Source organism: Populus alba, chromosome 14 (genome assembly GCF_005239225.2).
Source record: "Populus alba chromosome 14, ASM523922v2, whole genome shotgun sequence".
Taxonomy (NCBI): Eukaryota; Viridiplantae; Streptophyta; class Magnoliopsida; order Malpighiales; family Salicaceae; genus Populus; species Populus alba.
Genome location: NC_133297.1, coordinates 17,607,165 through 17,632,118, shown reverse-complemented (window position 1 = coordinate 17,632,118; position 24,954 = coordinate 17,607,165). Strand labels below are relative to the sequence as shown.

Below are 24,954 nucleotides of genomic sequence, written 5' to 3'. Positions count from 1 at the left end.
TTAAAAAATAAAACATAAAATAATATAAAAACCAAGATGCTTGAAACCAACTAAAAAAAGTTAAAAAGGAAAACAAAAAAGCGCGGGCCTCAACCTAGAAAAAGTAATAAATTTGTGCAATCAAATTAATAATTAAATATATATTTAAATTTTTAAAATATATTTTGTTTTCCAAAATTTAATGATAAAATTTAGTGATGAAAATACTCATATACATGAACGAAAGAATGATTAAAGCATCATTTAATTGATTTTTAAACTACAATGCATAATTAAATAGTTTCAAGGAATTATAAAAATTAAATTAATTACTATTTGAATAACATATTCTGATATTTAATGAATAGTTAATTTTTTTTTTTCACAAGCATGCCTTACCTGATTTTTTTTATTTCAACCTTCAATAATTTTTTTTATTAAAAAAATTAATTTTATCTTTTATTATTTATTTGATTTTGAATTAGTTTTAATATTATATATCATGTAACTCATTAAAAAATAGTATTGATCTCAATATATATAACTCTTATATATATATATATATAATAAATTAACTCAAATTAATTTTTAATAAATTACTATATTAATACTAAAAAAGTTACCTTACAAGTTTCTATATTTAATTTTTTTTTCAGTCCAGAGAGCAGAAACGGGAGTAGAGTAGACTAGCATGAGATAACTAGGAATGCATTACACGCGCGATTATTTGTAAACTCCATGCATGTGGTGTTGTAGACCCTCCATTGTGATAATTAATTACACGAAGGAATAATCCTAAAGAGAAAGGACAAATCAGAAATTAAAAGGGGGATGAAGATAGAGTTAGGAAAGCTAGAAAATAAATAAAATAAGTGAAGTGAGAGAGGATGAAGAGAAAGGAGACGAGGATGATGAGAGGGCGAAGGAAAAGTAGTCGACAAGATGACAAAGGTTAAAGGCTAGTCTACTTACCAAAACCACCACGTTGTCTATATAAAGCTATAATAAACACCAGTACCAACACACTGGTTCTCTCTTCACACAAGCAAAACTGGTTCTCTTTTCATTTTAGCCTTTTCATTTTCATCGATTAATTTTAAGGTTGTTTTGTTTCTTATCAAGAGTTGGTTTTTTTTTTTGTTTTTTTTTATTTCAATGAATTCACATCTTTTTGTTTGGAGTTAAGGGATTTTTTGAAGATGGTTTTTTGAAATTCTTACCGTAATTATAATTGATTTTTCTTTTTATTTTGTTTTATTTAGGAGTTGAAGACAGAAGAGAAAGAAGTAAGGAAGGCTAAGTCAGGTTAGAAAAACTATCAATTTTATTTTTTCATCTTCTGGGTCTCTTTGAATTAATAAAAAATAAAATCTTTGAATCTATTAATATTAGATATATTGTTTTTTGGGTTTTTGTTTTTTTGGAGTGAAGTGAAAGTTTGCTACGATCTATTTCTTGAAATTTATATCTAGGTGTTTGTAGTGGTGATGCTTTTTTAATCAATTTATAATTTATTTAGTAATTGTTTTTATTTTTTTCTTTATAAATTGCAATTTAAAGTTTATAAGGTCATATATATAAATATGTGCGCGCGCTACAAAGAAGCTTGAGAAATTAGAGATTTTTATTGAGGCCAGGTATGTGATTTTGTTAAGCTTTTCCTAACAATTTTATTGGATTTTTTTTTTTATTATATGCTTATTTTCAATTTACATCTAAATGTTCAAGTTAAACATTTAAAAGTAAAAATTATTCACAAATTATTTTAGATTGAAGTTCAATTTGACAGATATGCAAGAGTTTGAACACATCTATGAATATAATTTTGAATATACTTTGAAGTATGATTTTGAATCTTTCCGGGGAGTGATTTTTTTATCATTCTCAATTTTAATTTCTTTTTAGTTTTCATGGATTGTTTTTGGGATGATAATGAAGGCGATGTGAAAAACAATTGTTAATGTGATTGTCAATAATAACCTTAATTTAATCTTCTTTGATTCTAATTACTATTAATTTATTTATTGTTTTTTTTCTTCTAGTTTTTTGTCTTTTAGATGTCTTTTGGTTATTGTGCCCTTAATTATTTTACAATGAACCATTCAAGATTAAATTATTGCATTATCCAGTGGTTTTTAATCAACCATTTTTTAAAAGTTTTTTCTCTTCCATAAGTGGATGGTATTCAGGTGGAAGTGTTCCTATTGTTGAAATATTTGACTCAGTGTGCTACTGTCTCTATATTATAAGAGTGCATTGCTTCAGGTATTTTCATCGGAGTGAACAAATTCATCTTGCTTTTCATTGGAAACTCTATACAAATTCTTGGATTGGATAAGAGGAAAAGACTTTAAATTCAAAAGGTATTGAGATTTTGAGCTTATACTTTAACAATCTATTTGATAGGTCCCAATCAGGCTAAGAATATTGTAGTGCAGATAGTATTCTCTTAGGGTGAGAATTAACCGTAAAGTGTTTATTGTAGAAATTAAGCTACCCTTTACTGTTGTTGAAAGGGTTTAAATACCAAAGAAGGAAATAACAATCACTCTTAATTCTGAGATCATATCTCTAAGAATTAGGACACGATCACATTATTGAAAATCAAATACTAACTGCAAATCAAATACTAACTGCTAGACCTATTCTTAAGCAAGCATGCTTTGTGGACATGACTAACAACTTAGACAAAGTCTTTGGCAATCATAACTTCTCCCTGCATGTTTCTTGCACATGAAAGTTTACATGATAACTTCTTTCTGCATGTCTTCTGCACATGAAGTTGTCTTTTAAGTGACAACATCTTAGTCCAAATACTTTGGGTTCTTCACTGCAACTTTAACGGATCTTCTTGGTTTATCAATACTCCCCTTTATGACACAAACCTTGTCCTCAAGGTTTAAATTGATGAACCTGTCCCGTAATTCTTGAGTATTTTCCCATGTGGCATCATCTAATGGAAGTCGTTTCCATTGAACTAAACTTTCCTCAATAAATTTGGATCCTTGTTTTACCCAACGGGTATCCAAAATAGACTCTGGCTTCAGAAGCAATTCCCCATCATCAGACACTGGAGGTAGATCGGTAAGAGTAGTAATTTGTTCACCAACCTTTTTCTTTAAAAGAGACACATGGAAAACTGGATGAATGCGAGAGTAGTGGGGTAGTTAGAGTTCGTAAGCAACGTTGCCAATTTTCTTTACAACAGGATACGGCCTATAGAATCTGCTTTCAAGCTTTTGATAGGCTCTTTTGAATACAGATTGCTGGCGGTAGGGATGGAGCTTCAGAAATACTAAATCACCAATTTGGAATTCAATGTCTCGATGTTTGGAAATGACCTGTTGCTTCATGCGATTATTGGCTGCAAATAAATTGCTCTTAAGCTGTTGTAACAGAGCATCTTTAGAAGCCAAGTTTTTGTCGACTTCATAAACCGGACACAGACCTTTATTATACTGAGGAATTGTGGGAGGCAGCCTTCCATAAAGAGCTTGGAAGGGAGTCATTCCAGTAGAGAAATGATAGGTGGTATTATACTAAAACTCAGCCCATGGAAGAAAACAATGCCACTTACGAGGCTGCTGGTAAGCAAAGCAATGAAGATATTGCTCAATGCAACGATTGACGACTTCTGTTTGCCTATCGGTTTGTGGATGGTAAGCGGAGCTCATCTTCAATTGTGTGCCAGACATTTTGAGGAATTCTCGCCAAAAATGACTGATAAAAACCGGATCCCGATCACTTATAATAGACTTAGGCATGCCATGAAGTTTGGCTATGCTAGCAATGAATGTTTCAGCTACCAGTTTAGCTGTATACGGGTGTGAAAGAGCCAAGAAATGTGCCGATTTACTCAACCTGTCCACAACAAGAAGAATTGCAATTTTGCCAGCTGAAGGGGGAAGACCATCAATGAAGTCCATGGTGATGTCATCCCAAACTTGACATGGAATAGGAAGAGGCTGCAAAAGTCCTGCTGGTGACAAAGTATCATTTTTAGTACGTTGGCAGACTTCATAGGAGGCCACATAAGTCTTCACCGTGTGGAACATGGATGGCCAGTAGAATTGTTGTGTTAGTCTTTTGTATGTACGTAAGACACCGGAATGCCCACCATTGGGAGAATCATGGAATTCATGTAGAAGTTGTGCAATGATGGGGGAATGAGGAGGCACTACCACCCGGTTTTTGTAGCAGACCAACCCGTTGCGCCAGCTGTAAAGAACACCAGGATTTGTTATCGCTTTGGAACTGATTTGCATCATATATGGATTGGTGCGGGCTTCTGTCTTGATGGTATCCCATAATGAAGTGTGAGAAACAAACAAAGAATCCAAACTAGGACTACCACTTACCCGTGACAAAGCATCAGCTGCATTGTTATCACGACCTGGTTTATAAGTGATCTCATAATCATAGCCAAGCAGTTTTGTCACCCATTTTTGTTGCTTAGGTGTTGCTATGCGTTGTTCCAACCAGTATTTGAGGCTGCACTGGTCAGTTTGGATGTAGAATTTTATGCCAAGCAGAAATGGTCTTCACGTTTGAATGACATGAATGATGGCTAACATTTCTTTGGCATACACCGACCATGATTGTTTGGTAGGGCCTAAAGCGCGACTCATGAATGCAATAGGCTGCCCTTGCTGACTCAAAACTGCATCTATGTCGTTGCCAGAAGCATCTGATTCAATGGTAAAAGGTTCACTGAAATTTGGCATAGCAAGTGTTGGAGTGGTAGTCATGGCTGTTTTGAGCTCTGTAAAAGCACTTTCAGCTACATCTGGCCAACCAAACTTGCCCTTTTTGAGCAGATCGGTGAGAGGACGGACAATAAGACCGTAGTTGCGAACAAATTTCCGATAATAACCTGTAAGTCCTAAAAATCCACGTAAATCGGAAACATTAGAAGGTCGAGGCCAATTCAGCATGGCTGTAATTTTGTTTTGATCCACCTTGACTCCTTAGGGAGTTACAATATGCCACAAATACTCCAACTCTTGCAAACCGAAGGCACATTTGCTGAATTTGACAAAAAACTGATGCTGTCATAACACTTCAAAAGCTTTTTTAACATGTTCAAGATGCATGATCCAATTGGGGCTATAAATTAAAATGTTATAAAAAAAGACTAGTATAAATTTGCGAAGGTAAGGGCGAAAAATGGAATTCATAATGGCTTGAAAAGTAGACGGAGCATTACAAAGACCAAAGGGGATAACCAAGTATTCATAGTGGCCATTATGAGTACGAAAGGCAGTTTTAGGAATATCGGTGGGATGTACTAGTACCTGATGGTATCCTGCACATAAATCAAGTTTGGTGAAATAAGTAGCTCCATGAAGCTCATCGAGCATGTCATCAACTGTAGGTATCGGAAATCTATCTTTAATGGTTACGGCATTAAGGGCTTTATAGTCAGTGCAAAACCTCCAGGATCCATCTTTTTTCTTTACCAACAAAACAGGAGACGAAAAAGGACTAGTACTAGATTTTATTAGCCCTAATTTTAACATGTCATGAACTTGTTTTTTAATTTCAGCTTTTTGGAAGTAGGCATACCTATAGGGCCGCACGTTAATGGGTGTTGTTCCTTCATGTAAAATGATGTGATGATCCACTTCCCTTGTCGGAGGAAGTTGTGTTGGATCCTGGAATTCTGCCAATAGATGTTTTATTTCCGAATTGACATTCTGTGATGTTGGACTCGGTGAAGATTGAAGGCAAATTGCAAACATAAAACTCCTTTGCCTCAAGTCCTTAGCAATAGCTTTCATCGAAGTAAACTAAATTGATGTATCCATCCCCTGTAACTTATGAGTTTGGTTATGCCATTGGAACTCCATTGTGAGCTGCTTCCAGTTGCATACCACCGTGCCCAATTGTTCCAGCCAATGGACTCCTAAGACCAAATCCAATCCCATTAATGGTAAAGCATACAGAGTAAGGACAAAAGGGATACCTTGGAGTGTAATATGGACGTTTTCAAATCTTCCTTGACATTTTAATGGTCCTCCATTTGCTACCCGAACATTGAAGGATTCTGTTGGAACAACTGGTAATTGTAGCAGATTCACCATCTTTTCACTGATAAAATTATGAGTAGACCCGCTATCAATGAGAACAACCATCTCATAGGATCCAATGTTTGCCATCACTCGCATGGTTTTATATGTTGTCCATCCAGAAAGTGCATGAAGTGATATTTCAGGTTGAAATTCCAACGAGCTTTCGATGTCATCTCCCTCTAGATATTCACAGCAGCCTTCTAACAGTAGAAGCTGTGGCCCTTTGCACCTGTGACTAGGTGTGAATTTCTCTTCACAATTAAAACACAGACCTTGTGCTCGCCTCTTGTGCATTTCATCCCAAGAAAGTCTTTTCATAGGTGAAGTTGTTTTGAATCTTGTTGGGGGCTGGAAATCTGCAAGAGTACGATGGGAATGGTAGTCTGCAGGAGTTCGATGGATTGATCGCACACTTCTCCTTTAGTGATTCAACTGCTCATCTCTCATTCTTGTAAGGCTGCTAGCTTCTTTTAATGACTTTGGTTTGAACATTCTAATGCCATCTGCTATTTCAGGTTTGAGGCCCCCCATGAATGTTCCTACTAAAGCTTTCTGTGGCCATCCGTGTACCCGATTACCCAGCCGTTCAAACTCCTTCTGATATTCACGCAAGGAGCCTTCCTGTTTCACCTTTGACAAGGCTTCATCAAAGTCCTTACATTCAGTAGGGCCAAACCTCGCCCACAGTTCTTCTTGAAAAATATCCCATGTCACCTCCTTGTCTTCTTCTTTATAAGATCGTCTCAACCACTGCCACCATTGATTAGCTTCTCCTTGTAGGTGGAAAGAGGCGAGAGACACCTTTTGAGGTGCAGTGGTGCCTTGAAACTCAAAGAATTGATCCACCCTTGTGAACCATTCAGTAGGGTCAACTCTAGAAAATCGAGGGAACTCCAGGCTAGCTAATTTTGAAGAAAAAAATGGTTGGCCTCCTTCTGAAATTTCTCGCGATTCCTCTTGTATGGAACGAGAACGTCCATTAGGAGAGTTGGTAGTAAGGTCAGAAGGATTGCTAGCTGTTACTGTTGGATTAGCTAGAAGGATTTCAGAGAGCTTGCTAAGAACATCTTCAATGTGGTGTAATTTGTCCGTAACACCCACCACCATACGACTAAAATTGTTTTGGAGTCCACCCAAACCAACTTCTAAACTCTCAATTCTCTCTTTATTTGTTCCCATGCTCTGATACCAATGATAGGTCCCAATCAGGCTAAGAATATTGTAGTGCAGATAGTATTCTCTTAGGGTGAGAATTAACCGTAAAGTGTTTATTGTAGAAATTAAGCTACCCTTTACTGCTGTTGAAAGGGTTTAAATACAAAGAAGGAAATAACAACCACTCCTAATTCTGAGATCATATCTCGAAGAATTAGGACACGATCACATTATTGAAAATCAAATACTAACTGCAAATCAAATACTAACTGCTAGACCTATTCTTAAGCAAGCATGCTTTGTGGACATGACTAACAACTTAGACAAAGTTTTTGGCAATCATAACTTCTCCCTGCATGTTTCCTGCACATGAAAGTTTACGTGACAGCTTCTTTCTGCATGTCTCCTGCACATGAAGTTGTCTTTTAAGTGACAACATCTTAGTCCAAATACTTTGGGTTCTTCATTGCAACTCTGACGGATCTTCTTGGTTTATCACTATTCTTTAAAGCTATTAAATATGCAGAGAGCTATTAAATATGTTGAGATTTCTATTAAATATGCATTGTCATACTGTATTGTTCTTTCCAAGATTAAAAGTATCTGTAACTAACTATAAAATATCAAAATGGTGGAGATATGATGACTTTACTGATATGCATGAACATGTTAGTTGAAAATGAGGCCAAGTTTTTTGTCGTTGGAGAAACTATCTTGGCTATTGAGTATATCCATAAACATAGTTAATGAAATAAATAAAGAGACATAGGCTTTGACTATTTCTTTTTATACATGTCAAGTTTTTTTTGTGTTGGTTATTTCAATGGTTTGCTTCTCATTTTCTTCTTTTTATGCCTTTGAATATGGAATTAAGAAGAAAAGAGTGAGAAACTTAATTGCCTTTCTGACATTGTTTTTAAAGGATTAAAATTTCTTTATTGAGACGGGGTGTTGCTAGATATTTTTTGATTTGCACAATAGACTTCCTTTTATTTTTTAACCGATATTTTTTTATCAATAAGATTCGACTATAACTTGTTTTGTCATATGCAGCTTTACAAGTAATAATCTAGATCTCAACTCTATTGATTGCCATTGCATATTTGGTTCTTTTTTTGTTTACCTTTTCATTTTTCTTGTAACTTCGGTCCATAATAATTTTCACTAAATCAACTGTAGCACCCTACTCTGTTTTTTCCAGTCTTGGGTGTTGAGATAACCATATTTCATATGCTATCTCACTACCAAGTTTTGTGTAGACTTCTGACTTATTACAACATATTCTATCTAGCTTTAATTGGTTGAAGTCAACTCACATTCCTTAGACTTAATTATTAGCTTGGCAACTAACTTGCCTAGCTTTCTTTTTCTTTAATCAAGTTGTTGTAATCTATATGGTTATTTATGGCAAACTTTTCCTACATTTCCATATCACTTTAGTTAGATCAATCACTTTGATGGATTGTGGCTTCTCAAGTTTATGTTTCACCATATCTTTTTTCTGGCATAATTTATCCACTACTTTTGCTAGTTTTGGACTGTGCTGGCAGCTTCTCTTGCTTAAATTCTTTCAAGTCCTAATAAGTAATTTAGACATTTCTAAGAAATTTTCATTTATCTTAGAGAGAAAATGACCTTGCAATAAGCAAACTCCTTTTGATACAATGCATGGTATATGATATGTAACAAAGTATATATTTAGATTAATCTATGGCACACAAAAGGAGGGCTTACTTGATAACCATGATTGCAATTATATTTGTTTCCAAGTTGAATTTTTATTTTTGATATTACAAGAAAACATTCTATAGACTTGCTTTATTTGCAATTCTGTATGTTTTTGCAGGCTCTATGTTGCTTTGGATTAGCATTATTTAAGAATAATTTATTTATTAAGTCAACTATATTTTTTTATGTCTTCAACTAGCTGTTTCTTTGCTTTTAGTTTGGTGGCATTATGTTTTTGGATTTTGGTTGAACATCAAATGACAACTTTGTTTGTATTTAAATTGTGTTTTATGGTTTCTTTGCTCTATTATGCAGTGAGAAATTTTTAAAATGCATGTTGGAATCTCTATTTTGATTTGTCAAAAAACTGTTTTTAAGCATTAACAAATTAGAGGATCAACATGCTCTTCTATTTTTGGTGTCATCGACGATTTAATTTCATTTCCAATTCTTTTTGTATACCATATAATTAATTATATTTGTTTTGTGATGACATACATTGAAATCTTTTACCCTTGAGATCTTTTCAAATAAATACAAAGCTTCTAATTTTTTTATTTAAACTTTTTTTATTTTAGTTGCTTGCTTGATGATTCATTTTTCATTTACAATACATGTAGCTATAGATGAGCATGCTATGCATGTCTTGGATATTGTTTTGCAGCTTTTGCTAAAACTCACTTTCTTTAACAACATTCGACTTGACTCTTGCTAGCACTGCTATATTCAACTCTTTTTAATTTATTGAGCACTTTTTTGTTTTAGAATTATTGGATGATAAATATGTTTAATTAAAGATATTATTGCTTAACCACTGCATTCATTGTCTTTTAATGAAACTAGATCCTACTTGCATGCTGGGAAAGTTCTTCATTTTCCCTTTTGCTATGTGATTTAGGTTTCATTAATTTATAATTGACAAGAAAGTTGTAGCAAGATTGCCCGCAGCAACATGCAGGTATTCTAACTAGTAAAAATAAAACTAAAAGAGGTCAGGTTTTTACTGTAGACAGTGAGTATATGTTTTGTGAATTTGAGCAATATCTCTCACAATAATTAAGTGGTGTTTTCAATTTCAATTTCTCTTCTTTTCTAACTTTTCGCTGGTTGTAGCGTGAAGTTACAAGAAAAGATTTTTTCTCTTCTTTTGAAGTCTAGAAACATGTATGGATAAACGCGACAATTTTTCACCTTTTTCTCTTCTTTCTTCACTTTTCCTATTATTTTAAGCTGTTTTTTTTCATATACCTACGTATATGCCCGTGACTGTAGTGTTGCTTCTGTATATACATACCTAGTATTACCCCTGTATCTTCAAACAGAATTCTCATAAAAAGTGACTGAGAGAGATGCATGTCTGAGAGTAGTCTCTTATATCAAATTCTTTTATCAGGTGGCCCCTCTGTTTGGTTACTTGTTTCAAATTAAGCTAGTTAGCTATGGAGTCGGGATCCATTTGTGTGGTCCTAGCAATCATATTTGGTGGATTAGGGGTTGGGAAATGGATTCTAAAGAAAGTGAATTGGTGGTTGTATGAAGCCAAACTGGGTGAAAAGCAGTACTCACTACCTCCAGGGGATTTGGGCTGGCCTTTCATTGGCAATATGTTGTCCTTTCTTAGAGCTTTCAAATCCAGCGATCCTGATTCTTTCATGCGCACCTTCATCAACAAGTATACTGCTAATTTCTCTTTCTCTACATCTCTCTCTTTTCTTTTTATGTACATACATATATAATGGCATTTCCGGTCTTCTAGCTTTCCTTTAGGCATGATTCCATTCTATCATTCTTCTTTGTTTCCAGGGGAAGTGGCAATTCGATAAAATAAATAAAAAATTTATTTATGTGCATGTAACATCATTTAGGGTAATGTTTGGTTCTGTTTCCGAATAATATTCGTTATGTTTAGCCTTTACTTATCCTATCTGCAACTAATCCTTTTGATTTTGTTATTAAAGCAAATCTTAATTAATATTGAGAATATTTAAAGTATTGTACTGTAGTATTTTAAACCAGGGAAGACAGAGCTTGAGAAATATGTACCCTACAATATTTGTTCTTCAATAATTCTTTCTAGGTCCATAATAATTTCAGATGAATGGTTGTAATCGTGCTAACTGTTCTAATTATTACATCACATGATACTCCAAATCTTAAGCATGAGGATGTGATTCGAAGATTTCCTTGCCCTTTCACACATTGACTAGTATCCTTGAAATTTTGACTGTTTTTTTGCTTTTTTATGTTATCTCTCTAAGGAAAGGAAAATTGGTTTTTCTATCTTGGCTTTGGTTGCCATTCTTAGGGGTGTCATACGCGTACATTGGTGTATGGTAATTGAAGTTACATAGTTGAATTGCTTTATTGTTGCTCGAATCATATCTTTAATATTAGTAGTACTCTGGCTTATGAGAAGAAATTGTTTTACTATAATTAATTAATGATATATTACTCAATTGAATGGAAACAATATGATACAGATATGGACATAATGGAATCTACAAGGCCTTCATGTTTGGGAACCCGAGTATATTTGTAACAACACCTGAAGCATGCAGAAAAGTATTAATTAATGATGATGCATTTAAGCCTGGATGGCCAATTTCTACAGTGAAGCTTGTCGGAAGGAAATCCTTCATTGGTATTTCTTACGAAGAGCACAAGCGCATTCGCCGCTTGACGTCTGCTCCTGTCAATGGTCACGAAGCATTGTCCATTTACATTCCATATATAGAAGAAAATGTGATAGCTATGTTGGAAAAATGGACCACAATGGGGAAGATCGAGTTCTTGACTCAAGTGAGAAAACTTACCTTCAGAATAATCATGTATATATTTCTTAGCTCTGAGAGTGAGGTGGTCATGGAGGCTTTGGAGAAGGATTACACCACTCTTAATTATGGAGTCAGAGCCATGGCGATCAATCTTCCTGGATTCGCTTACTATAAAGCATTGAAGGTTGATCTCACTTTTCTTGATTACTACTTTTATTCTTTACTCGTCTAACTTTAGCCTTGTTTAATTCCTGCTATAAATATGAGATTAAATTAATGAATTTGTTTAATTCCAGGCCCGTAAAAGACTTGTTGATATATTCCAATCTATAGTGGATGAGCGTAGAAATTTAAGGAAGAACGGTGCTCTTAACGCAAAGAAGAAAGACATGATGGACTCTCTCTTAGGTGTTGAAGATGAAAATGGTAGGAAATTGACTGATGAAGAAATTATAGATGTAATTTTGATGTACCTGAATGTAGGCCATGAATCCTCTGGCCATATCATGACATGGGCTACTATTTTCCTCCAAGAACATCCAGAATTTCTCCAAAAAGCTAAGGTATGTATCGTAATTCCATTAATTATAAGACACATACCATTTTTCCATTGAAAGTATGTTCGTGCATTGATCTATCACTTGATTTCGTTTTAGAAAGAGCAAGAACAGATTGTAAAAAGGAGGCCGCCAGCACAAAAGGGATTGTCACTTAAGGAAGTTCGAGAAATGGATTATCTTTCCAAGGTAAAATTTATCAATAGCCTGTCATGATTTTATGTTCAGCTTGTTGCAATTCAATCAAGTTCATAACAACACATTTTAATTTCATAATTTGTTACAGGTCATTAATGAAACTCTTCGTTTGATCACATTCTCGTTTAATGTTTTCCGAGAAGCAAAAACAGATTTCAGTATAAATGGTTAGTTGCTAAAAGATCTTTCCCTAGGGGAATAAGTGTAAAATTTTACATTTTTAATAAACCTATAGTTCATTCGCTGATGGATATAATGTCATGATCTTCAGGATACATCATTCCAAAGGGTTGGAAAGTTCTGGTTTGGTTCAGGACAATTCATTTGGATCCAGAAATCTATCCAAATCCAAAGAAATTTAATCCATCAAGATGGGATGTAAGTCAATCAGCTCCTATAATGGTTACTATATATTATATTTAGATGATCACCATATATATTAACATCCTTAATTGTAGAATTACACCCCCAAACCAGGGACTTTCCTTCCTTTTGGAGCTGGAAGCAGGCTGTGCCCTGGAAATGATCTTGCGAAGCTTGAAATATCTATTTTTCTGCATTATTTTCTTCTTGATTATATGTGAGTCTCTCTGTTAATATTTATTAACGATCCTGCATTATTTTCTCCTAGATACATTATTGTACACTATATGTATTTGATGTTACAGGCTCGAACGTGAAAATCCTGAATGTCGTTGGATGTTCCTCCCTCATACAAGACCAACAGACAACTGTGTGGCTAGAATCAAGAAAGTTTCATCCACATCTGTATAAGAAACAAGAGAAAGGGCATGCATTTATAGGTGCTTTGAGAAAATAATCATAATAAACTTTTAGAATTTTGATGGATGCGTTGGTTGAAGTAGATAAGCTTTTTTTTGTGCTCCTCCATTCCATACATAAATATTAAGAGGAAATTTATAAAGGCTTATGATTCCACTCTTCATGCACTCACAATTATCTTTTTTTTTCACTTGATTTTTTTTGAAGTTTTTTTATCGATTTAATTCTTCAATATTGTTATTATTTTTAAATTAGATTGTATAATTTATTTTTATTTATGTTTTATAAAGTTATTATAATCTCAAAAAAAAAATATCTTGATATCAAGTTAGAGTTAGATTGTGCTAGAAATATTGATTTTCTTGTATGCAACAGCCAACAATAGTTTGTCTTGTGTTTTCTAGAAGGAAAAAAAACTAGTTAGATTATCCACACTATATTATAATTATTCATAAAGAACATTAATAAATGGTAATGAAAAAACATCTTTTAAGATTGAAGCAACTTTTTTTAATTCTAAAATAAGGTTTATATTTTGATTGACATAAATATGATCCAGTTTATCTAAAAAGGTTTCGGTAGTGATGACATGAAAAAAAGTGCCATAACATGTAATCCATTAATTGGAAACTTAAAGCTTGATTAATCTGTAAAATTGTTTCAAAATCAAAGCCAATAAAAAATTTTCAATTTGCCATAAAACATTAATCATTAGTAAGTATATCTATGTGAATATAGATAGCAGTATCAATGCAAAACAATAGTAAAAATCGCATGATAGCATGTATTGGTTTAGGTTTTTAAGATTATCACACAAAAGCATGATCTTGCCGAGACAAAATAACTTAAAATGACACAACTATTGGCAATTAAATATAAGTATATTTTTTTTTCAATCTCAATTTATTCAGGGGAATGTGTGGTTGTTTTTTGGGTGAAAAATAGTTGAAATAAGATAAAGTGCATTGTAGCAATGTGTTAAGGATAGTTGCCTTACAATTTTTTCTAAGCATTGATTTACAATGTTAAAAAAAGGAATGTAACAGTGCAGGAAAGGAGTATAATGATTTGTGATAGTTGTAATTTGTTTTTGTTGAATTATTACAAATATAACAACAAATGGCAGGAATGAATATAAAACAAATGACATTTCATCTTAATAAAACAAAAAATTGTAAAGACAGTTGTCTTTTTTTTTTGTTATTAGACTAATGGTCTTTTGTTTTTTATAATCGGCAAACCATTATTAGCTTGAGGTTATCATTTATTAAACAATCATCATCATCCTTAACCTCTAGTATAGCATATAAGGTAGGAACAATACATTTATTTTGGTTGAATCACTGATCCTTTGTTTGTTGAGTGGGTGACCAACTCTTGACTTGGTAAAAATCATTATCTTTTTATCTGAATAAAACGTCATTGCTAGCATCATAACTAGAATCACCTGTACCATGAAAGTTATAGAAAATTATCTTATTTTTCCATGAAAAAAAAAATTAAGGTCATTTGGACTTCTAGAACTCAAGATATGACCCCATTACCGAACAGTGTTTCAGTTTGGACTACACCAACATCTCTTTTATAAGTTTGATCCTTTTTTTGTCCTTTCAATTTCAATACTTAAACTAATCAATCAATCCTTTCATTTATGTGATAGGCCTGCATTTAAGATGAACATTTATCATAATTTAAATGTATCTTATATTATTAGGTATGTTATTATAAAACATGCTTTAGTTAAGGAGTTATTGATACTTCAAGTGCAGAATGATGATATAAAACCTTGATAAAAATGGACTTTTAAGTACTAATCACACCCCCTAACCATCTTATTACTAGTCCCTAGTAATCAAAGCGTTAAAATAGAAAAACAATTTGTAAATTCCACAAAGCAAGGCATTCATCATTAAACTTCCATTAATCTATCCAGATAAACAAACTCTCATTAAATTCATATATCTGCTCAATACCTCTTAAACAAGATATTAATAAACTTTTCTTTTGTGCTCAAAATATCAACATGTAGTTATGGGGCTTTACTTGGAAGAAAATAAAAATTTTGTTCTAATGTTTAAAGTTAACTTCCTTGGGTTAAGATTATTATCTTTTCTTCTTTTTAATATATATACATATAACTTAAAACACAATGTATCTTTAACCCATATAACGAGTTTTCGGCTAATGACTCTTAGATTAGTTGGTCTTAAGGCATTAGGTGTTAAGACACCCCTACGAGCTTAGTAACTCAGGTTGCAGATACTGGTATGTAGATAGTGCAATGTTTGATTCCCTTAAGCTTTTCTCCTCAACCTATGTAACAAGCGTTGGGCCAATAGCTCCTAAGTCAGTTGACTTTAGGATATTACGTGTTAAAACATCCCTTCGGGCTTAATTGCTTAGTTAGGAAGGCTACGAAGCCAAAATTATCTACGTTTTTTTTTTTTTTACAAATTATATATTATCCCTTTCCCTTAGTTGTTACCTTTAAAAAAAGAACATAAATAGTGTAATAATCCAATGCGCAACCCATAATCATATGTTAAACTATGTGTGTGAAAATAAAGATTTAAGAACACTTGTTAAATGAGTATATGAGCAGAATCAAGTGATAACAATATGAGAGTTTGTAAACCTGAATATTTAAAGAAGTATTCTGATAGACCTTGTTAAGAATGTTTACTAGGATGCATCTCAAGAGTCACTTTAACAAAAGAATTCCTTTTACTCTACCATCTTAGTAACCACAGTTTTGAAAATTGTATATGAAATAGAAAACACAGTTAGTTTTTTTTTATTTAAAATATATCAACTACTACCCTTTCCCCCAAACCAAAATGAGACATTGTCCTCAATGGTCATAAGGTAGAAAGATAGAGTATAAAAGACATCAACTGAAATAGCGAACATTGACAAACCTGAAACACTTAAAAAAATATAAGAAACAACAGAACACAATAATAAAACCAAAAGACAAATTTTTTACAAACAAAGGCTCAAATTCATTCTAATCTTTTTACGGCTTTCCTTAGTTGATCGATTTATGCGACTCATGGAGGGATCAATTACAGGGATGAAAAGATTATAATTGGTCAATCAATTGTTTATTAGTAGCAGCAGAGATTATGATTTGTCGTGCCGAAGATGTTAGAAATTCCTGTTCCACATCATGATCAAGAAAAGACAACAACTTATAAAAACCATTAACATTTAACAGACTTATGGGTTTATGGTGAATGTGCAGTTGGGCCGAAGAGGAAATAGGAAAGATCTCTTCCAATGTGCCTAGACCACCTGGTAAGGCAATGAAGGCATCAGCATGGTTAAATATTGCATTCAGTCGATTAGACATTGTGGGGACCTGTAGTTCCTCTCCAATTGTTTTTCCAATGATGTCCTCTTGTGCTAAAGCTTTGGGGACAACCCCCAAAACTTGACTACCTTCTAAAAATGCAGCTATTGACACTCCTCCTATTAACCCAAAGCTGCCTCCTCCATACACTAAATGAATCTTTTGCTCAGTTAATACCTGACCAAGATGATTTGCTGATTCTAAAAACTCTTTTTCTTTCCTAGGACTAGATCCACCTAAAACACAAATATTGTTTATGTGATGACTTAAGGAACCTGCCATTTCTACACACTTTTATATTTGATGAATGTAAGGGTTGAGTAGAAATGAAGGAAAGGAAGAGAAGAATTTATAGATGAGAAATTGAAAATGCAATCATACCCCCTCTCTCTCTCTCTCTTTATTTATTTATTTTGAAAAAGCATGTGTATGTACAGGTAGTTGTGATTGTGGCTTACATCTTTTCTTGGTTTTACGTCCAAGAACGACTTAAATGCCCTCTATGGGTCGGGGATAGTCTTAACATCCAGGTTTCTTAAATACTGGCAAACATGGTCTTTTTTAGTCAGATTCCCAAGACTAAGTCGAGCATGTTCTTTATGGAATTGTGGTCATAAATCATGAATTACACGATGCACATCTCCATTAGGGTGCGTCTCAATAGTCAATAGAAGATTATTTAAAGACCCCTTACTTAGGCCATCCTTAATGAATTGTATTTTATCTTCACGATTTACAAATATCATTCCTAAAGAACGACATATTGCTTTATAAGTCCATTTGTCACATTTGTGACAAACTTTTAGTCGTTTTGCACGACATTTCTTCGCAAAAGTGCTTTCACTTGTTCCAAGCATGTATGAAATAAAAGAATTAGAGGACTCACCTGATAATTGGACCTTTGCTTCAATCAGCCAGCGAATATCTTTAGGAATTTCATGATTCATTAACAACCTCAATCTTGTACATCTAGCACGGTAAATTTTTGTAATCGCATTTTTAGGCAGAGCGGGAAAATACTTTTTCAATTTATTAAGAATGATGTCCATTTTTAAATAAGAATTGGAGGAGAGATTCAAATAAAGGAGAAAGAGTAAAGAATTACACAAATATATACACAAATATCATTTATCATGGGAAACTAAAAGAACCGACTTAAGAGTCACAGAGTACCATTATCCGCCATTTGACCGAGGTAAGAGAGATTAGCAAAACAAAAGTCACACAAAAAAAAGAAACTTAAAAATAATATGAGAAAAAAAAATAATCAATCTTTATATACAGGATCACCCAATTCAATAGAGTCATGTTCAATTGAAAAATTGACAAAGTAAACTTTCAAACGATGTCCATTTACATTGAAAACATTGCCATTCTTTAGGTTTTCGATATCACAGGCTCCATATGGATACACATGTTTCACAATAAAAGGACCGCTCCATCTTGATCTTAGTTTTTCAGGAAATAAATGGAGTCGAGAATTATAAAGCAAGACTTTTTGACTAACACTAAATGTTTTTCTCAGTATTTTCTTGTCATGAAACTCTTTGATTCTTGCTTTATGAATTCTTGAATTTTCATATGCATCATTTCTTATTTGCTTAAGCTCATTTATTTGTAATTTTCACAGCTAACTAGCATCATCAAGGTTTGAATTCAAAGCTTTAATAGCCTAATAAGCTTTATGTTCAAGTTCCACAGGTAAGTGACAAGGTTTTCCATATACTAGTCTATAAGGTGACATACCTAATATGATGTTTTATAAGCAGTTCGATAAGCCCAAAGTGCATCATTAAGTCTTAAAGACCAGTCTTTCTGATCAGGGTTTACTTTTTTCTCTAAGATCTATTTGATCGCCCTATTAGCAAGTTCTAACTGTCCACTCATCTAAGGGTGATAAGGCGTGGCAACTTTGTGTGTGATTCCATGTTTCTTCATTAAAGAATCAAATGGCTTGTTGTAGAAATGTGTTCCACTATCACTTATCATGGATCGAGGGATTCCAAATCGACTTAAAATGTTTTCTTTCAAAAACTTTATCACTGTTTTGTGATCATTGTTTCAACTTGGAATTGCCTCTATCCATTTTGAAACATAATCTACTGTGACTAATATGTACAAGAAACCAAATGATGGAGAAAATGGACCCATGAAATCTATACCCCAACAGTCAAAGATCTCAATGACAAGAATAGGATTTAAAGGCATCATGTGATGTTTTGAAATAGATCCCAACTTTTGATAATTTTCACAAGTCTTTTAGAATGCATGTGAGTCTTTGAACATGGTGGGCTAGTAAAATTCATTTTGTAAGATTTTTGCAGTTGTCTTTCTTGATAAGAAATGACCCCCACATGCCTCAGAATAACAAAATTTAATGACATTACTTACCTCATTGTTAGGAATGTATCTTTGAAATATTTGATCAAAACAATATTTGAATAAATAAGGGTCTTCCCAATAAAATTTCTTCACTTTGTTCAAGAACTTTGTTTTGTCCTAGGTACTCTAGTGAGCTAGCAATTATCCTGAAACAAGAAAATTAACAATATTAGCAAACCAAGGCATTGTAAAGATAGAAAATAAAGATTCATCAAGAAAGTAGTCATTGATTGATGTGATGTCAGATCTCGAATCGGTTTTCAATCTTGACAAATGATCTGCGACAATATTTTCGGTGCCTTTCTTGTCTTTGATTGTGATATCAACTTCTTAAAGTAACAAAATCCATCATACCAATCTAGCCTTAAAATCCTTTTTTGAAAGAAGATATTTTAAAGTTGTATGATCACTAAAAATAACAACAGGTGAGCCAATAAGATAAGATTTGAACTTGTTACATGCAAATACTACTGCAAGTAATTCCTTTTCAGTGACAGTGTAATTCATTTAAGCATTATTTAAAGTTTTACTTGCATAGTAAATCACATAAGGTTTCTTATCTTTTCTTTGTCCCAAGACAGTACCCACGGCATAATCACTAGCGTCACACATTATTTCAAAAGGTAGTGACCAATTAGGAGGTGGAACGACAAGAGTAGAAGTAAGCAAGCTTTTAAGTTTAACAAAGGCTTTTTTCACATTGTTCAGTCCATTCAAAAACATTTTTCTTTGTTAGAAGGTTACATAATGGTTTAGATATTACACTAAAATCTTTGATGAACCTTTTGCGAAAACCAGCATGTTCTAGGAATGATCTATCTTTAACAGATTTTGGTGTTGGTAAGTTGGCAATTAACTTGATTTTAGATTTGTCAACCTCAATTCCTTTTGATAAAACAATGTGACCAAGTACAATGTCGTTTGTTACCATAAAGTGACATTTTTTCCAATTCAGTACAAGATTCTTCTCTTCACATCTGTTCAAAACCTTTTCCAAGTTAGTTAAACAATCATCAAATGAATCACCAAAAACATAAAAGTCATCCATAAAAAGCTTAAGGAAACGTTCAACCCTATCACTGAATATGCTAAGCATGCATATTTGAGATGTGGCTGGTGCATTACATAATCCAAAAGGCATTCTTCGATATGCAAAAGTACCAAATGGACATGTGAAAGTAGTCTTCTCTTGATCTTCTAATGCAATTTCAATTTGGTTGTAACCTGAATAGCCATCTAGGAAACAATAAAATTTATGACTTGCAACTCTTTCTAGGATTTGATCCATGAAAGATAAAGGGAAATGATCTTTTCTAGTCATTGAATTAAGTTTCCTATAGTCAATGCACATGCACTAACCAGTAATAGTTCGAGTTGGAATTAACTCATTTTTCTCATTTATTATCACAATGACTCCAGACTTTTTGGGTACAACTTGGGTAAGACTTACCCATTTGCTGTCAGGAATAGGATAAATGATTTCATTATGTAGAAGCTTAATGACTTTATTTTTCACTACTTCTTTCATATTAAGATTAAGTCTTCGTTGCATTTCTCTAGAGGGTTTAGCATTTTCCTCCAAATAAATCCTGTGTATGCAAATCAAAGGACTAATTCCTTTTATGTCAGCTATGGTCCATCCTAATGTATTTTTGTGCATTTTCAGAGTTTGTAATAACTTACCTTTTTTATGTGCATTAAGTTTGGAAGAGATTATTACCGAAAAAGTTTCACTTTCTCCCAAAAATGAGTATTTGAGATTGAATGGTAACGGCTTCAAATCAAGTTTTGGTGGTTGAATTCTTGAAGGTATGGACTCAATTGATCGTGGTGGCAATTATTCAATTTGTGGTCTCTAATTACATGCCTTTGCTTCTTCCTGAAAATAGACCATTTGCAACTCGTTAGGTTTATCAATATTAGTTTCACTAGAAGTGGTTTGAAATTGATCATGAACTAATTTTTCAATAAAATTAACTTCCTGTAAATCATTATCATCTCCAGGTTACCTGCAAATGTTGAAAATATCCATCTCCAATGTCATGTTTCCAAATGATAGCTTCATCAATCCATTCCTATAATTAATCAATGCATTAGAAAGTTGCAAGAAATGGACGTCCTAAAATAACAGGAATTGAATTACATGCTTCAATAGGTTGTGTATCCAAGACAACAAAATCTACAAGGTAAATGAATTTATCGACTTGTACTAACACATCCTCAACTATTCCTCTAGGCACTTTTATAGATCTATCAGCAAGTAAAAGAGTTATAGAAGTTGGTTTTAACTCACCTAGATTAAGACTTTGAAAAATTGAAAATGGAAGTAAATTCACACTAGCTCTAAGATCAAGTAAAGCTCTTTCAATTTTATGTTCTCCAATAAAGAAAGAAATTGTAGGACAACCAGGGTCTTTATATTTCAAAGCATTATTGTTATGAAAAATAGCACTTACTTGTTTGGTTAAAAATGCTTTCTTTTTCACATTCAGTTTTCTCTTTATAGTGCATAGATCTTTCAAAAATTTAGCATAGGAAGGTACATGTTTAATAGCATCCAACAAAGGTATATTTATCGTTACTTGTTTGAAAGTTTCAAGGATTTCAAAATTATGATTGACTTTCCATTGTTTGGTCATGGCATGAGGAAATGGAAATGCTGGCGGAGAATCAGTCTTTTCTTTACATTGTTTAGATTCAACCCCTTCCTTACCCTTAGAGATTGACTCATCATCTTTCTCATGAGGTTCAAGAGTGGGTTTTTCAATAACCTTACCACTATGAAGAGTAATGACTAATTTGACTTGATCCATGTGTTGGCTTCCGGAACTACTTGCATTTGCATTGTATTGCCCTTTCTCTTGGAAACTGAGAGCAAATGTGAATTTTGCAAGAGTATCTTTAAAATCTGTCATGCCTTGAGCAAGTTGAGTGTTGATTGCCTCTTGATTTTCAATGAATGCATGCAATGTTTCCTCAAGATTTCTTCTAGGAGGTGCATATCTATGAGAATTTTGAAAATTATGGTGTGCTTGAAAGGGTGGCTGTGAAGTTTGTGCAATATTATTATCACTTTTCCAACTTAAATTTGGGTGGTTTCTCCAACCAGGGTTGTATGTTTGCGAGTATGGGTTATGATTGGGCCTTTAGAAACTATTTAAAACATGAGCTTGTTCATGGAGGCATTCCTTGAAAGAAGGCAAAGTTGTACACTCATTGGTTGCATGTTCATTTGTTTCACAGATTTGACACATAATGTCTTGAATAGATTTTAATTTACCACTCTTTTTCAATTCTTGTGCCTCGACTTTTCTAGCTAAAGATGTCAACTTGTACACATGAAAGTTATAGAAAATTATCTTTTCTTTCCAGGAAAAAGAAATTAAGGTCATTTGGACTTCTAGAACTCGAGATATGACCTCATTATCGAACAATGTTCTAGTTTGAACTGCACCAACATCTCTTTTCTAAGTTTAGCCTTCTCTTTGTCCTTTCAATTTCAATACTTAAACTCATCAATCAATCCTTTCATTTATGTGATAGGCTTGCATTTAAGATGAACATTTATCATAAATTAAAGGTATCTTATATTATTAAGTATGTTATTATAAAACATGCTTTAGTTAAGGAGTTATTGATACTTCAAATGCAAAATAATAATATAAAACCTTGATAAAAATGCACTTTTAAGTACTAATCACTTCCTACACTCTTCATAATTATAACCCACTGCCTTAACAATTACCAAATTTTCCTCTCCATTATCACCCCCCTCTATGATAGTCTTAGGTTCTAAAACTAATGTTTTTTGTTTTCGATCAATGATGTTATTACCCAATTTTTTGATAAAATTTTTGGAAAATAAAAAAAATAGCAAAAAATAACGAAAATCCAAAAAAAATATGTTTTTAATATATTTGTTTTGTTTTTCACATTTTCAACATCGTCTAAAAAAAGAATTTAAATTTTTAAGGGTCTTTCGAACGCGTTTGACTTTTCACACGTTATTTTTAAAATCATTGATTTTTCTTATTGAGTCGACGTTGATATTGCTAATTTTTAAAAAGTACAAAAAGTTAAAATTTAAAAAAAACAAAAAAAACAAAGTTGAGGGACCAATTTTGAGGCCTAAGCAACATTTGGCCTATAAATAGTAGCCTTCAATACACACAAAAGGAGGACAATTTTGCACATTTAGAAGGAAACACAAAAAAAAAAAACCCTAACCCTAAAAACCCATCTCCTTCACGCCAACCGGCGGCAGCCCCCCTCCACTTGAAAACAAAATAGTAGCCGCACCCCACTGATTTTTCTTCTTCCTCTTCCTCGACCATCTTCCCCCCTACCATTTTTCCTTCTCATCTTCCCTTCCCAGTCGCGGACCAACGCCCATCATCCCTCACCTCTCTCAGCCATTACAGACCAGCCACCCGAACACCCCCACTTCTACAGACCTCCCATTTCCCTCAGTTGGTTCTCTCTTAAATAGCCCCTCACCCTTATTTCTTCGCTTGTCCTTATCGAATATTTAGCCTATTCACTGTCTCCCTTTGCTCTGCCAGCAGTTTCCCAGCCTCACCTCAGCATTGTCTTCTTCTCCTTCGGTCTCCTCAACAACAACGGCTATAGACCAGCCAAGACAGCCCCACTCTCTCCATCTCTTCCTCATCAGCCAGAGCTACCCGCCTTTTTCAACTTATAGCGACGACCCACTCTCCATGCAACAGCGCTTTCCTCCAGCTCCTCCCCATAGACATTGTCCCACATAAGCCGAACCCCTACCTATAGCAGAAGAGGAGAAGATGAAAACAAGAAAGATAGATCTAAAAAAGAAGGTAGAGGAGCAAATCTGAAAAACTAGTACATCCACGTTTCCTAGCAACCCTTAATAAAATACTAGGTGGCGACTCCCAACGAACCAACAAATCAAATCAAAGAATGAAAAATGGGCAGCTGACACCACGCGAGTGACATGCGATAGAATGGCGATTCTTCTAGGGACGATAGTGTTTTTGACATTATTGTACTAAACTTTGTGTTTTTTATGTGTTTAAGTTTTTTGCCTTTTGTCTTAGTTTATTTTTTATTCATGCATTGTATAGAATTGTCTCATGCATCACATATTGTAATTAAAAAAAAAAAAAAAACCACACACACACAAGCTTCAGGTTATGAGGGAGACTAGCAACTTACCTTAGGACTTTTAGTCAAGGTTTAAGTTTGTGTAAGCCCCAACTCTTTGTTGAGTGCTTAGACTGGTAATAGTTGGTACACGCGCCATCTCATTGCCTACTAGGCCCCTATATTGCCTTCAAGAGGGTTGTCGCACCCCACATCGCGGCGGCCCTAAAAAATAATTCTCTAAGATTTATGGAAAAAGAACAGATTTCTGGCATCCGGTTCTTTTAGGGGAAAAGGTCTTGTTTGAGGAGTCGCCACCTAGTATTATGGTCACTAGGAACCCTAACTGGTCAAAAAGAGATTCTATGGCTCGGGATTGGTTACGTAAAAGGGAAGATATTATCACCCCTTAAACGTTCTGCCTAAGGCAGACTGCATTGCTAGTTTTGTCTTTAATTGCTAAATGTTTATTAGTTTATGCTATGATGATTTCTTTATAATATTCCTGACTCTGGCGCCAGTGAATATTCGAGCTCGAATAATTCCAACTCTGGCGTTGGTAAAAATTCGTAGCTACGAAAAAAGTTAGATCAATATATTTTTTTTATTCTCTACTCTAACGCCAGTGAATAAATAAATAAAAATAAATTTATTTTTACACATGCACACATTTTTTATTTTTCTAGCTAAACAAATAAAAATACAACGAATAAAAATAATATAAATTTAAACTGGTATTTTTATTCCTGACTCTGGCGTCAGTGAATAAACCAATAAATTTACATTATTTTTATTCATGCATACACATTTTTTATTTTTTTATTTTTTTATTTTTTTATTTTTTTTTTGGGCTG

At 33.6% G+C, this 24,954-nt stretch overlaps 1 protein-coding gene and 1 pseudogene across 2 annotated transcripts; one reads left to right on the top strand and one right to left on the bottom strand.

The window, feature by feature from the left end:
• Window positions 1-985: 985 nt before the first annotated feature.
• On the top strand, window positions 986-13,534 carry LOC118049585 (ent-kaurenoic acid oxidase 1). Of its 2 annotated transcripts, XM_035059623.2 has the most exons (9): window positions 986-1,080; window positions 1,242-1,284; window positions 11,414-11,891; window positions 12,004-12,270; window positions 12,364-12,453; window positions 12,551-12,629; window positions 12,734-12,840; window positions 12,921-13,042; window positions 13,131-13,534. In XM_035059623.2, the coding sequence occupies exons 3-9, from the start codon at window positions 11,445-11,447 to the stop codon at window positions 13,234-13,236; spliced, it is 1,218 nt and encodes a 405-aa protein (XP_034915514.1). In that variant the 5' UTR covers window positions 986-1,080; window positions 1,242-1,284; window positions 11,414-11,444; the 3' UTR covers window positions 13,237-13,534. The 2 variants fall into 2 exon arrangements, with proteins under 2 accessions (XP_034915514.1, XP_073260798.1); XM_073404697.1 differs by lacking the exons at window positions 986-1,080; window positions 1,242-1,284 and adding an exon at window positions 9,938-10,605.
• A 2,601-nt stretch (window positions 13,535-16,135) lies between these two features.
• LOC140954550 (uncharacterized) lies at window positions 16,136-21,792 on the bottom strand (annotated as a pseudogene).
• Window positions 21,793-24,954: the final 3,162 nt, after the last annotated feature.